Source organism: Ictalurus furcatus, chromosome 6 (assembly GCF_023375685.1).
Source record: "Ictalurus furcatus strain D&B chromosome 6, Billie_1.0, whole genome shotgun sequence".
In the NCBI taxonomy this organism is placed as follows: domain Eukaryota; kingdom Metazoa; phylum Chordata; class Actinopteri; order Siluriformes; family Ictaluridae; genus Ictalurus; species Ictalurus furcatus.
The window spans coordinates 17428475-17441160 of NC_071260.1; the positions used below are offsets into that span (position 1 = coordinate 17428475).

A 12686-nucleotide genomic window follows, 5' to 3' on the forward strand; every position below is an offset into this window, starting at 1 on the left:
AGCCAAATAAGACCTGAGCCAGGAGAGGGCTGTTCCCTTAATGCCAACAATGTTTTCTAGTCTATCAGGGAGAATAGTATGATCAATATTATCAAAAGCTGCACTAAGGTCAAGCAACACAAGCAAGGAGACAACCCTGATCAGAGGCCAGTAGTAGGTCATTTACCACTTTAACCAGTGCTGTCTCTGTGCTATGATGAGGCCTAAATCCTGACTGATACATTTCATGAATATTATTTGTGTGTGTGTGTGTGTACGAGCATAGCTGCTGTGCTACAACCTTTTCTAATATCTTGGAGATAAAGGGGAGATTTGATATTGGCCTATAGTTAGACAATTGACTCTGGTTGAGGTCAGGTTTTTTAATCAGGGGTTTGATAACTGCTAGTTTAAATGATTCATGTACATAGCCAGTGCTAAGGGAAGAATTTATTATTTTTTAGAAGGGGGTTGATTACTTCTGGAATAATCTGTTTGAAGAAACATGTAGGTAAGGGATCTAGTATACAAGTTGATGATTTTGATGAAGAAATTAAGCTTGTTCTGTCTCTCAAAGGGGAGTAAAATATTCTAGTTGTTGATCTAATAGTTATATTCTTTTCAAGTCTGATTTCCCAAAGTGATCTGCTGTAATGTTTTATGGCATGAACGTATGTAATACCAATGGACACCATACAGATGTGAGCAGCATGTAACGGGTACCAGCAGAGGGCTTTAAGACAGTTCCTAAAATTGCTTGCTTACTGTGGATGCATCACTTAGTATGGACTATATTGTGTATTGGTTGATACCCAGAGCTTTGATATCCACATATTTCAATTTCACAGGACAGCATGGGAAAGCTCTTAATCTGTCTTTCCCCCTCTTTAGGTTGTGATCCAAGGAAGTGATGACATTGCTAACCGAGCAATTGATTTACTTAAAGAGATCTATACAAACCTTGGACCAAAATTACAAGCCACTCAGGTAAGACGTCTTTCCAGTGACAGTGTTTAAATTGTTTTGTATGACCGTACAGGCATGTCTGCTGCTGCTCTAGCATATCTAACATATTTTCAGAAAGCTAAATGCTCACTGTTTTGATATCGGTGTTGCGGTGCATTGCGTTGCAGGTGGAGATCCATGAAGATTTTATTCAGTCTTGCTTTGACCGGCTCAAAGCCTCCTATGACACGCTGTGTGTGCTGGATGGAGATAAGGACAGCATTAACTGTGCCAGGCAGGAGGCCATCCGCATGGTGCGCGTCCTCACTGTGCTCAGGGAGTACATCACAGAATGTGACAGTGACTACCACGAGGAGAGAACCATCTTGCCAATGTCCAGGTCTCTCGCACGTGCCATTATTGAAGTTCTTCGGTTTCAGTGATGAACTCAGTATCTTAATGAATTGTAGCCTTTTTTGTCATGCTTCTCTTTTTTTGCAGAGCGTTTCGTGGGAAGCACATCACCCTCATCGTGCGGTTTCCAAACCAAGGTCGGCAGGTGGATGACCTGGACATCTGGTCCCACACCAATGATACCATTGGTTCTGTGAGACGCTGCATTCTCAATCGGATAAAGGCAAACAGCGCACACACCAAGATCGAGCTCTTCATCGGCGGGGACATCATTGATCCTGCTGATGACAGGAAATTGATTGGGCAACTCAATCTCAAAGACAAAACAGTATGGGTTTTCCATTTGTCTTTTTTTCTGATAGTGTGCTCTGGCTGTTTTATTACATCAAAGCAAGCAGCTCTGGGCTATAAATGATTGTCATGGTGTGTTCCGTCGTCTTTTTTTTCTTTACTTCTCAGCTTATCACGGCCAAGCTCACCCAGGTCAGTGCCAATATGCCTTCAAGCCCAGACAGCTCCTCCGACTCTTCCACCGGCTCCCCTGGGAACCATGGCAACCACTATAGCGATGGACCAAACCCTGAAGTTGAGAGCTGTCTTCCTGGAGTGGTGAGGACCATGACTTTCTCTTAATCAGAGTCAAGCTGTATGCTTTCCTGTCCTCTTATTAATCTATATTGATTCCAGAAATATTCTTGCCCAGACAGATTAGCAAAAATTGCTAAAATATTTGTTTTGCACTGTTATAGGATTGTCATTAAATTACTATGTGCACTGTTTTGTAGATAATGTCCCTGCACTTGCGCTACATCTCGTTCTTGTGGCAAGTTGCTGACCTGGGCTGTAGTCTCAATATGCCTCTTCTGCGAGATGGAGCTCGGGTTCTTATGAAGCTCATGCCTCCAGGTGCTTCAACTGGTTTCACCTGAATGTGCTTTTGATCGCTATCTGCAATTATTGGATTGCTCAATTCATGCCATACTCATGTTCTTTACCAGATAATACTACAGTGGAAAACCTGAGAGCCATCTGCCTGGATCATGCCAAACTCGGAGAAAGCAGCCTTAGCCCCACCCTCGACTCCCGCTTCTTTGGTCCATCACCTTCACAAGTCCTTTACTTGATAGAGGTTTGTCTGCTGTGCCTGTTCTCTCAGAAGTACATGCTTCAGTCCTTGTTTTAATTATTCTGTCAGTCTGTGTTGGGCAAAAAGAATGCTAATAGTTGGCAAAAATTAATCAATTCATGTTACACTACTTCAGAATAGTTTCACAATACATATGTCTGAATTCACTGTATAATTCTCACTGTTCTCAGGTGGTTTATGCCTTACTGATGCCAGCTAGTGGCACACTGGGAGAGGATGCTAGTGACTTCCAGTACAACTTCTTGAGGAGTGGCGGCCTACCTTTGGTCTTGAGTATGCTGACCCGAAATAATTTCCTTCCAAATGCTGACATGGAGACGCGCCGAGGAGCCTATCTCAATGCACTAAAAATAGCCAAGCTCCTGCTTACAGCGGTGGGCTTTGGTCATGTGAAGGCTGTGGCTGAAGCTTGCCAGCCTGTGGCAGACGGGAACATCCCCGTGTCACCTGTAAGTTTCTCCTTTGCAGCTTCACACAGCTTCCTTGCGAATAGGTGACCATGGGATGTATTATCAGATAAGATGTATCAATTGTTTGCTGTGCTTTTTTTTCTTTTAAAGAATCTCTTCTGAATGTAAGATTAAAAGCAAAGAATTTACAGGAAAAAAAACAAAACATTACTGCTAGGTGTGTCAGTGCAGTGCACTTATGTCTGCAAATGTGACCTTTCACTAAAAGTTGCTTAAGGGTCCCCCTGCTGAACACTTTCCATCACATTTAGACCATACTGGCTCTCTCTGTCTAGGGCTCAGCAAATGTCAAGAGTATATGGTGTCTTGAGAGTTCGGGTACTTCGATTACAGACCCATGCCTGCCCTTCATAATGATTTGCTCCTTACTTCTTAAAAAAAAAAAAAAAATTGCAAGTCATCTCTTACTCTGAGTGAATTTACTCTGAAATAGGACGCTCTTGTTCTATAGGAACGATCTAGGGAATTACAGTTCCCAAAAAATCACGTTTTAAATCTGAAACTGAGGCCAGATTTGTGATCAAATTGATTTGTTTGTTTGTTTATTTATTTATTTCCAATGTATTTTTTTTTTCTCCTTGGCCACCGTGTTTTGTTTTTGTGTGTTTTTTTTTGTTTGTGTTTTTTTGCCTTATTTGTTGTCTTTTTCGTTCATTAACCCATCAACATGGCCTCTCTGTGGTTCTCCGCAGATAAACCAGGCCACTCATGACCAGGCGCTGGTGCTTCAAAGCGCCCTGCAAAACATCCCAAATCCGTCGGCTGAGTGCATGCTGCGGAACGTGGCCATCCGTCTGGCTCAGCAGATCTCTGATGAGGTATACTTCAAATGGTTCAAAGCACCTCTAAATAGTAAACACTTTCTTGCTTTTGAGATTGCGCAGCCTGAAGGATCTATTTCTAGGCTCAGCCGAAGAAAAAACATGACTCAATTGTCCGTCTGAGTTCACAGAGCATGGCACGCTATCTTTTCTCATATTTTGTTTGTGTGTGGTTTTTTTTTTTTGTCTCTTTCTTTCTTTTTTTTTTACAGAACATGTTTCAGTCTTAAAAGCTTCACTTCTAATAAAAGAAAAATAAATGTAGAGTTTTTTTTTTTTTTTTTTTATTCTTTCTCACACAGAATTTTTTCCAGGCCTCTAAGTATATCCCAGACATTGGTGTGATTAGAGCGGTTCAGAAGATTGTCTGGGCCTCTGGTTGTGGTTCTATTCAACTTGTCTTCAGTTCCATCGAGGAGATCAGCAACATCTATGAGAAGGTGCAATGTTATCAACATTGGATTTTATCATTGTGTGGTTTCAGTGATTTTTTTTTTTTTTTTTTTTTTTTTTTTGATTTATTTATTTATTTTTATTTAATTCCAAATCTGAAACTTCCTTAAATTATATATTACTCCTGGATTACTACAATGCATGCTTACTCTGTGCTGTGTATTTATTTTATTATTATTTTATTTTCATCTTTTTTATAGACTAATGCAGGGAATGAGCCAGATGCAGAGGATGAGCAGGTGTGCTGTGAGGCCTTGGAGGTCATGACCCTGTGCTTTGCCCTTATCCCGACTGCGCTAGACGCACTTAGCAAAGAGAAGGCCTGGCAGACCTTCATCATTGACTTACTGTTGCACTGTCAGAGCAAGTGAGTAGCACACATTCACTCAACAAGCGTACTGACCATGGCGAACATCCCATTTGCTCAGTATGCTGGCCTGTATCATGGAGCTGTTATTTTTATATTTCTTTTGCTTGCTTGTTCCCAGGTCTGTTCGCCAAATGGCCCAAGAACAGTTCTTCCTCATGGCCACTAGGTGTTGCATGGGTCACAGGCCTCTCCTGTTCTTTATTACCCTCCTCTTCACAGTTTTAGGTGTAAGTGTTAACTTTTACCTATTGGGAAAAATAAATAACCTGAGGAAAGTGACCTACGGTTTGAAAAGGGTCATTTTTCTGATGTATGTTCTTGCATGTTCTAGAGCACTGCAAAAGAACGAGCCAAGCACGCTGGTGATTACTTCACCCTCTTGAGGCACTTGCTCAACTACGCATATAATAGCAATATCAACCTCCCCAATGCAGAAGTTCTTCTCAACAATGAGATTGATTGGTTAAAAAGGATCAAGGTATGGTTAATTCCAGCAGCTTTTCCACTGAACTTGTTGGGTTTGTTTTCCCCTCAGGAATTTCGATTAAACTTTAAACACACTTTCTCAAGACTTTTTTTTTTTCTTTCCTTTTTTAGGACGAGGTTAAGAGAACTGGAGAGACTGGGGTGGAAGAGACCATATTAGAGGGTCATATCGGTGTCACAAAGGAGCTACTGGCTTTCCAGACAGCAGAAAAGAAGTATTACATAGGTTGTGAAAAGGGGGGAGCCAACCTCATCAAGGTAAGCTGTATAGTCCTAGTTTCTTTTAGCTACTTTGTTTTCTGATTGAGTCACGAGGCAGGAGTTTAGAATTGTAGCTGCACAGGACAATGGCATCTGAGTAAGAGGTCTGTTTTGGATGTACAGATTTTCTTTTGTGCCACTTTCTTTGCTTACCATTGCCACATTTTTCTTTTCCAGGAGCTGATTGATGACTTCATCTTCCCAGCCTCTAATGTGTACCTGCAGTACATGAAGAGTGGAGAGTTCCCCCCTGAGCAGGCCATACCTGTGTGTAGCACTCCTGCCACCATCACAGCTGGCTTTGAACTCCTGGTCGCACTTGCTGTTGGATGTATGCGCAATCTCCGACAGATTGTCGACACCCTAACTGACATGTACTACTCGGGTATGGCTCATTTCCTATCTATTTTATCTATAATAGCTAAACTGTGGAAAAGCACTTGTTTAGTTTCAAGCTAGTTCAGCATGAACTACAGGTGCATCTTATGGAATTTGAATATCGTAGAAAGTTCATTTAAAAAAAAAAAAAATTCTTTAATTTAATTCAAAAAGTGGATCTTTCATATATTCTAGATTCATTACACAAAGTGAAATATTTCAAGCCTTTTTTGTTTTAATCTTGATGATTATGGTAATATTAGAATAAAGAATTTATAATACAGAAATGTGTACCTTCTGAAAAGTATATTAATTTATGTACTCAATACTTGGTCGGGGCTCCTTTTGCACAAATTACTGCATCAATGCGGCGTGGCATGGAGGCAATCAGCCTGTGGCACTGCTGAGGCGTTATGGAAGCCCAGGTTGCTTTGATAGCGGCCTTCAGCTCGTCTGTATTGTTGGGTCTGGTGTCTCTCATAGATTCTCTATGGGGTTCAAGTCAGGCGAGTTAATGGCCAATCAAGCACAGTAATTCCATGTTCAGCAAACCAGTTACAAGTAGTTTTGGCACTGTGGGCAGGTGCCAAGTCCTGCTGGAAAAGGAAATCAGCATCTCCATAAAGCTTGTCAGCAGATGGAAGCATGAAGTGTTCTAAAATGTCCTGGTAGATGCTGCATTGCGTCTCGACTTGAGAAAACACAGTGGACCAACACCAGCAGATGACATGGCACCCCAAATCATCACTGACTCTGGAAACTTCACACTGGACTTCAAGCAACTTGAATTCTGTGCATCTCCACTATTCCTCCAGACTCTGGGACCTTGATTTCCAAATGAAATGCAAAATGTATTTTCATCTTCCCCATGATTGTGGTTGTGTGTACTGAACCAGACTGAGAGATTAAAGGCTATTTTGAGATACTGGATTTTTGATTTTCATGCTGTAAACTGTAATCAAGATTAAAAAAATTTTTTCACTTTGTGTAATGAATATATGAGAGTTACACTTTTATAATTAAATTACGGGGGGACTTTTCCACGATATTCTAATTTTTTGAGATGCACCTGTAAGTTGAGCTAGAATGAATAAAAAAAATTCTGAAAATCCCTTGCAGGTTGTGAGGCACTTACAGAATGGGAGTATTTACCACCAGTAGGCCCAAGGCCTACTAAAGGCTTCGTAGGGCTGAAGAATGCAGGTGCCACTTGCTATATGAACTCAGTCATCCAACAGCTCTACATGATCCCACCCATCAGAAACGGCATCTTGGCTATTGAGGGCACAGGCAGCGATGTGGATGATGACATGTCTGGAGATGAGAAACAAGATAATGAGGTACCAGTGCCCTTTTTTTGGGTTTAGTGCACACTGCCATAGTGTAAATATGTCTGAACCCTACATTCTAGATAAGAGTGGTGCTGTTGGCTTAAATCAAGAGTTTTCCTTCTAAAACTCGAATTAAAAACAAGATATTGAGGACACTGTTTGCCCTGCTGTTCTTTATTCTCCATCCTTCCTTGTACATTATTATAACTACAGGGAAATCATTGCCCAATGATGATGCTTATCCTTTCTCAGTGTCATGTAACTGACAAATTGGCCATTTCTGGATGTGAGCGTGCCATGTTGGCGTTGCCTAGAGCCGAGGGCAAATGTGCACATTTATTCAGTGTGATATTGAAGTGGAAAGCTAGGCTTGAATTGTATTTTGTTTTTTATTTGAAGCCTCTCTTAAACCCTGCTCATGTGACCTCATTCATAGATTGGCTCATGTATAAAGGGGTTTGCATAGAGGTTGCCACTCTCGAAAAAAGCTAGCTTTCTTCTATCAAATGTTAGCTGAAAATAACCCTGATTGTTTATGGTCTGTGTCAGTAACTGTTGATGTTTTTTGCAGAGCAATGTCGATCCACGTGATGAGGTCTTCAGTTATCACCACCAATTTGATGACAAGCCAGCACTCAATAAATCAGAGGACAGGAAAGAGTACAACATTGGGGTTCTTCGCCACCTGCAGGTGATCTTTGGACATCTTGCTTCTTCCCGACTGCAGTACTACGTTCCCAGGGGCTTTTGGAAACAGTTTAGGTAAATGTTCTTATCCTTCAATTTATGTGTAAAAGTTTTCTTTCATGTTGAGGACAAGACTCTGCATGATGATTCACAACACCTAGCCACTTCTGATGACTGCATGTTTCTGTGGTGTATGTGTGTGTAGAAAGCCGATAGGTGTGAAGCTTGGTGATCTAATCTGGCTATGCGGCTCTTTCTCTCCATGCAGGTTGTGGGGTGAGCCGGTGAATCTTAGAGAACAACATGATGCCCTGGAGTTCTTCAACTCGCTTGTAGATAGTTTAGACGAGGCTTTAAAAGCACTGGGCCATCCTGCCATGCTGAGTAAAGTTCTCGGCGGTTCCTTTGCTGATCAGAAGATCTGTCAGGGGTGCCCTCATAGGTGTGTCTCGCTCAAACAAAACGTGGTTGGTTGAACATGAATGTTCTTATTTTACAAAAAAAAACTTTTTTTTTTTTTTAATAACGTGTCTTTTTTTTTTCTAGGTATGAATGCGAGGAATCCTTTACAACACTGAATGTAGATATCAGAAATCATCAGAATCTGCTTGATTCCATGGAGCAGTATGTGAAGGGTGACTTGCTTGAGGGTGCTAATGCCTACCATTGTGAAAAATGCAACAAGAAAGTAAGCAGTGCTTTTTAAAAAAAAAAAAAAAAAAAGATCTGAGAGTTTGTTGAATTGTGAAACCATTTAATTAACCCTGTTTTTTTTTGTGTGCAAATTTACAGGTGGACACAGTGAAGCGCTTGCTTATTAAGAAGCTGCCTCCAGTACTGGCCATCCAGTTGAAGCGATTTGATTATGACTGGGAACGGGAGTGTGCTATTAAATTTAATGATTACTTTGAGTTCCCCCGTGAGCTGGACATGGAGCCCTATACAGTAGCAGGAGTAGCCAAGCTGGAAGGCTCTGATGTCCACCCTGAGAATCAGGTACCATGTGAATGAAAACTATCATGATCCACAGGGTTTAATGAATGCCTTTTGTTTTATCCTATAACCTGATCCATTTGTCCCTTGATTTTGTAAAATACAGGTCATCCAGCAGAACGAACCCTCCGAGCCAGAGGCACCATGCAGCTCGCGCTATAGGCTTGTGGGAGTGCTAGTGCACTCAGGCCAGGCCAGCGGTGGTCACTACTACTCTTACATCATCCAGAGGAATGGCAGTGGCAGCGAGGGTGAAACTAATCGCTGGTACAAGTTTGATGATGGCGATGTCACAGAGTGTAAGATGGATGATGACGAGGAGATGAAGAACCAGTGCTTTGGGGGAGAGTACATGGGCGAAGTGTTTGACCACATGATGAAGCGCATGTCCTACCGGAGGCAGAAGCGCTGGTGGAATGCCTACATCCTCTTCTACGAGCGCATGGACTCACTGGACAAGGATAGTGAGCTGGTGAAATACATCTCCGAGCTGACAGTAAGCAGCAAGCCACACCAGATCAAGATGCCACCAGCCATCGAGTGCAGCGTACGCAAGCAGAACGTGCAGTTCATGCACAGCCGCATGCAGTACAGCCTGGAGTACTTTCAGTTCATCAAGAAGCTCCTAACCTGTAATAGCGTCTATCTGAACCCTCCACCAGGTAACCTTACATAACAGTTCATTTTTACATTCACAGTTTATAAAACCTGGACTGTATGGGGCAGTGGCTGTATAAATAAAAGCATCCCTCTTGTTTGGACAGAAATGTGGTTCTATTATGGCTACTACAGCAAACCACTCATGAATGATGTGATGAATAGTGCATCTCCAATTTGTTTAACGTTAATGAATGTGATCTTTATTCTGTGGCCAGGGTTGTCAGATGAACTCTGCTGAACCCTGGCAACCCTCCCCACAAGCCTCCACGAGAGCTGTTCGTTAAATGGCACATACTAGTAAAACTTTGGTGCGCATATGACTTCCTTTTTGTCCTCCGGGATCCCAATGCACACACTTGGACTAAAGCTGATAAAGTAAAAATCTCCACCTACAGTTCGGGTCTATATTTGTATTTGTTTGATGTGAACAATGTATTCATGTTCATTTACATATATATTCACCCCCATAAAGCATAGCCATGGGTTCACGTTTTTTCTTTTTTTCTTTTTTTTTTTTAAACGTAAATTTTCAAAATCGGTTAGACTGACAACTGTCCAAGGCTGATGACATCATCCATCATTCAAAATGAAGCTTTCTGCATTAAGTTCATGTCTTGAATATAAATTTCCCCTGTGTTAGCAAGAACAAGTTTGGAGTTAATTAATTATTAACAGTATTAAAATGCTCAGTGTTTTAAGTCCTTCTTTTGCATTAGTGATTTGCATGTTGGGAATTGACTTTTGTTTTATTTTCATTTAATTAGGACAAGAACATCTTTTGCCTGAAGCAGAAGAAATGGCTAAGATTAGCATTCAACTCGCTGCTCGATTCCTCTTCAGCACAGGATTTCATACCAAGAAAGCTGTCCGTGGCCCAGCCAGTGACTGGTATGTAAGCGTTCTTGAATATGGAAAAAAAGGACTTGGATTATTGCAGTGGCTCCAAAAAAATAAGGCTACTTTAAAATTAATTGCACACATTTCATTTTTTTTTTTTTTTTTCTAGGTATGATGCCCTGTGCATACTCCTTCGACACAGCAAGAATGTACGCTGCTGGTTTGCACACAGCGCCCTATTTTCCTACCCGAATCGCTTCTCGGAGTACCTGCTCGAGAGCCCTAGTGCTGAGGTGCGGGGGGCCTTCTCCAAGCTCATTGTATTTATTGCACATTTTTCTCTGCAAGATGGACCCTACCCATCACCTGTTGCCTCACCAGGACCATCCAGTCAGGTAAGCTCATCAAATCCATAATGAACTGAACAGTGCAATGTTAAATAGAGAGATAGTAATGTATTTGGATGTTTTTTTGTTTTTTTTTTCTTCAACATGTTTCTGAACTTTGTGCTAGGGCTGTGATAATCTGAGCCTAAGTGACCACTTGTTACGTGCTGTGCTCAATCTGTTACGGAGAGAAGTGTCGGAGCATGGCCGTCACCTGCAGCAGTACTTCAACCTCTTTGTCATGTACGCCAACCTAGGTAAGGAATTAAGACTTGTTCTGAAAAGATTTACACGAAAACAAAAAAATCCTATAAGGGTACCCTTTGCTAGCCAGACTGAATACCAAAGGTAAGGGGGCTGATCTCGTTGAAAAGGGTTGTATAGAACTGAGAACACTCATGTTTTTGGGTATAGGTCAGTACCCTTTTTTTTTTTTTTTTAACGTCCGATCTTTTGGTTTAGGTTTGGCGGAGAAGACCCAGCTGTTGAAGCTTGGTGTGCCAGCCACCTTCATGTTGGTGGCACTGGATGAGGGCCCAGGCCCACCCATTAAGTACCAGTATGCTGAGCTGGGGAAGCTGTACACAGTGGTGTCGCAGCTGGTGCGTTGCTGCGATGTAACATCCCGTATGCAGTCCTCAATCAATGGTGAGTTTCATACCAAGTTTCTTCCTTTCCACAAGTATTTTGTATTCTGTTCCTGTAGCTGTTGCCTGATGATGATTCACATCCTTGCTCAGTGTCGTATAACTGACAACGCAGCCATCTCCAGGTGTTTGAGCCTCGTTGGCTTTGCCTGGAGCTGAGGGCACATGTACAGTAGCTGTTATCATTACCATACTATGGCAGAACAAACTCTTCTGTTCAAAAGCCCTCATTTTTGTGATGTCCATCTTCTATAGGTAATCCTCCTCTCTCAAACCCGTATGGTGATCCCAGCTTGACTCAGCCCATCATGCCTCTGCATCAGCTGGTGGCTGAGATCCTGTTTGTGCGTACCAGTTATGTGAAGAAGATCATTGAGGATTGCAGTAACTCCGAGGAGACCATCAAACTGTTGCGCTTCTGCTGCTGGGAGAACCCGCAGTTCTCCTCTACTGTGCTCAGTGAACTGCTGTGGCAGGTAAAGAACATAGAACCAAAGAACATAGTTTTGGACATTGATTTATTAATGCTACGTTATATACAACAGTGTTGAATGCTTGATTCTGATTGATTAGAGGGTATTTTTCTTTGAGTATGGCATGGACAGTAGTAAGAAGTCTAGTGTCGGTGCTTTGTAACAGATAGAGGTAAAGTCTTATTAACTTCGAGTGAAAAATAGAGTCTGTTGAGGAAATGACTTTATAGCTGTTATAATGTACGCGATAACAGGACACTATTTCATGAACTTTCCACATTAAACGTAACTATAAAGGAATAAAAAGAACAAGTGTCCTGGATTATCACAGTTGGGAGGGTTACTTTAAAATGTATTCCATTACAGTTGCAAATTACTTCATAAACAAATTTAGTCAATAATGTAATCCAAGTATCACAATATGAAAGTAATGTAATACGATTATTTTTGGATTACTTCAAGGTCACATGTAAATAAAGTCAAGAGAAAAGCAATATGATCTAAAATACTTTTATTTAGAGCTTAAAAACATGTTCAATCTATGGATTTGTTTTAATAAAATAAAAAAATAAATCATTGTCCCTGATATGGGTAACTTTTTTTTATTATTTTTTTAATGAAATCTACCTGTAATCTGATTTTTTTGATGTAATGGATTACAGTATCCAGTTTTTTTTTTTGTATCCTGATTATGTATTTTCCTTTAACAGCATGTCCCATAGTGTTTAATTCTGTACTTAGTACTTCACACTAGGCTTAGTAGACTGCTTTTTTGTTGAGCCATAATGTACATTTTAACTGTTGATATTTAACCCTCCCCCCTGCCCCCACCCTTTATTAATAGGTTGCTTACTCCTACACGTATGAGCTAAGGCCTTACCTGGACTTGCTGCTACAGATCTTGCTTGTTGAAGACTCTTGGCAAACTCACAGGTCAGCCTGTTTGCC

At 41.2% G+C, this 12686-nt stretch overlaps 1 protein-coding gene across 7 annotated transcripts in view; it reads left to right on the forward strand.

Annotated features, from left to right (window-relative positions):
* The window catches only part of usp9 (ubiquitin specific peptidase 9), a 38090-nt gene that overhangs the window by 22185 nt on the left and 3219 nt on the right, over positions 1-12686 (forward strand). For all 7 annotated transcript variants that reach the window (XM_053626785.1, XM_053626789.1, XM_053626786.1 and 4 more), the window contains 26 exons: positions 871-966; positions 1113-1324; positions 1426-1666; positions 1798-1947; positions 2124-2244; positions 2337-2467; positions 2656-2934; positions 3648-3773; positions 4079-4216; positions 4430-4596; positions 4718-4826; positions 4931-5077; positions 5197-5343; positions 5524-5731; positions 6844-7064; positions 7627-7817; positions 8011-8184; positions 8289-8430; positions 8535-8738; positions 8842-9397; positions 10160-10283; positions 10402-10627; positions 10746-10875; positions 11081-11266; positions 11521-11741; positions 12583-12671. In XM_053626785.1, coding sequence (XP_053482760.1) covers positions 871-966; positions 1113-1324; positions 1426-1666; positions 1798-1947; positions 2124-2244; positions 2337-2467; positions 2656-2934; positions 3648-3773; positions 4079-4216; positions 4430-4596; positions 4718-4826; positions 4931-5077; positions 5197-5343; positions 5524-5731; positions 6844-7064; positions 7627-7817; positions 8011-8184; positions 8289-8430; positions 8535-8738; positions 8842-9397; positions 10160-10283; positions 10402-10627; positions 10746-10875; positions 11081-11266; positions 11521-11741; positions 12583-12671 — 4736 coding nt within the window. The remainder of the gene's footprint in view (positions 1-870; positions 967-1112; positions 1325-1425; positions 1667-1797; positions 1948-2123; positions 2245-2336; positions 2468-2655; positions 2935-3647; positions 3774-4078; positions 4217-4429; positions 4597-4717; positions 4827-4930; positions 5078-5196; positions 5344-5523; positions 5732-6843; positions 7065-7626; positions 7818-8010; positions 8185-8288; positions 8431-8534; positions 8739-8841; positions 9398-10159; positions 10284-10401; positions 10628-10745; positions 10876-11080; positions 11267-11520; positions 11742-12582; positions 12672-12686) is intronic.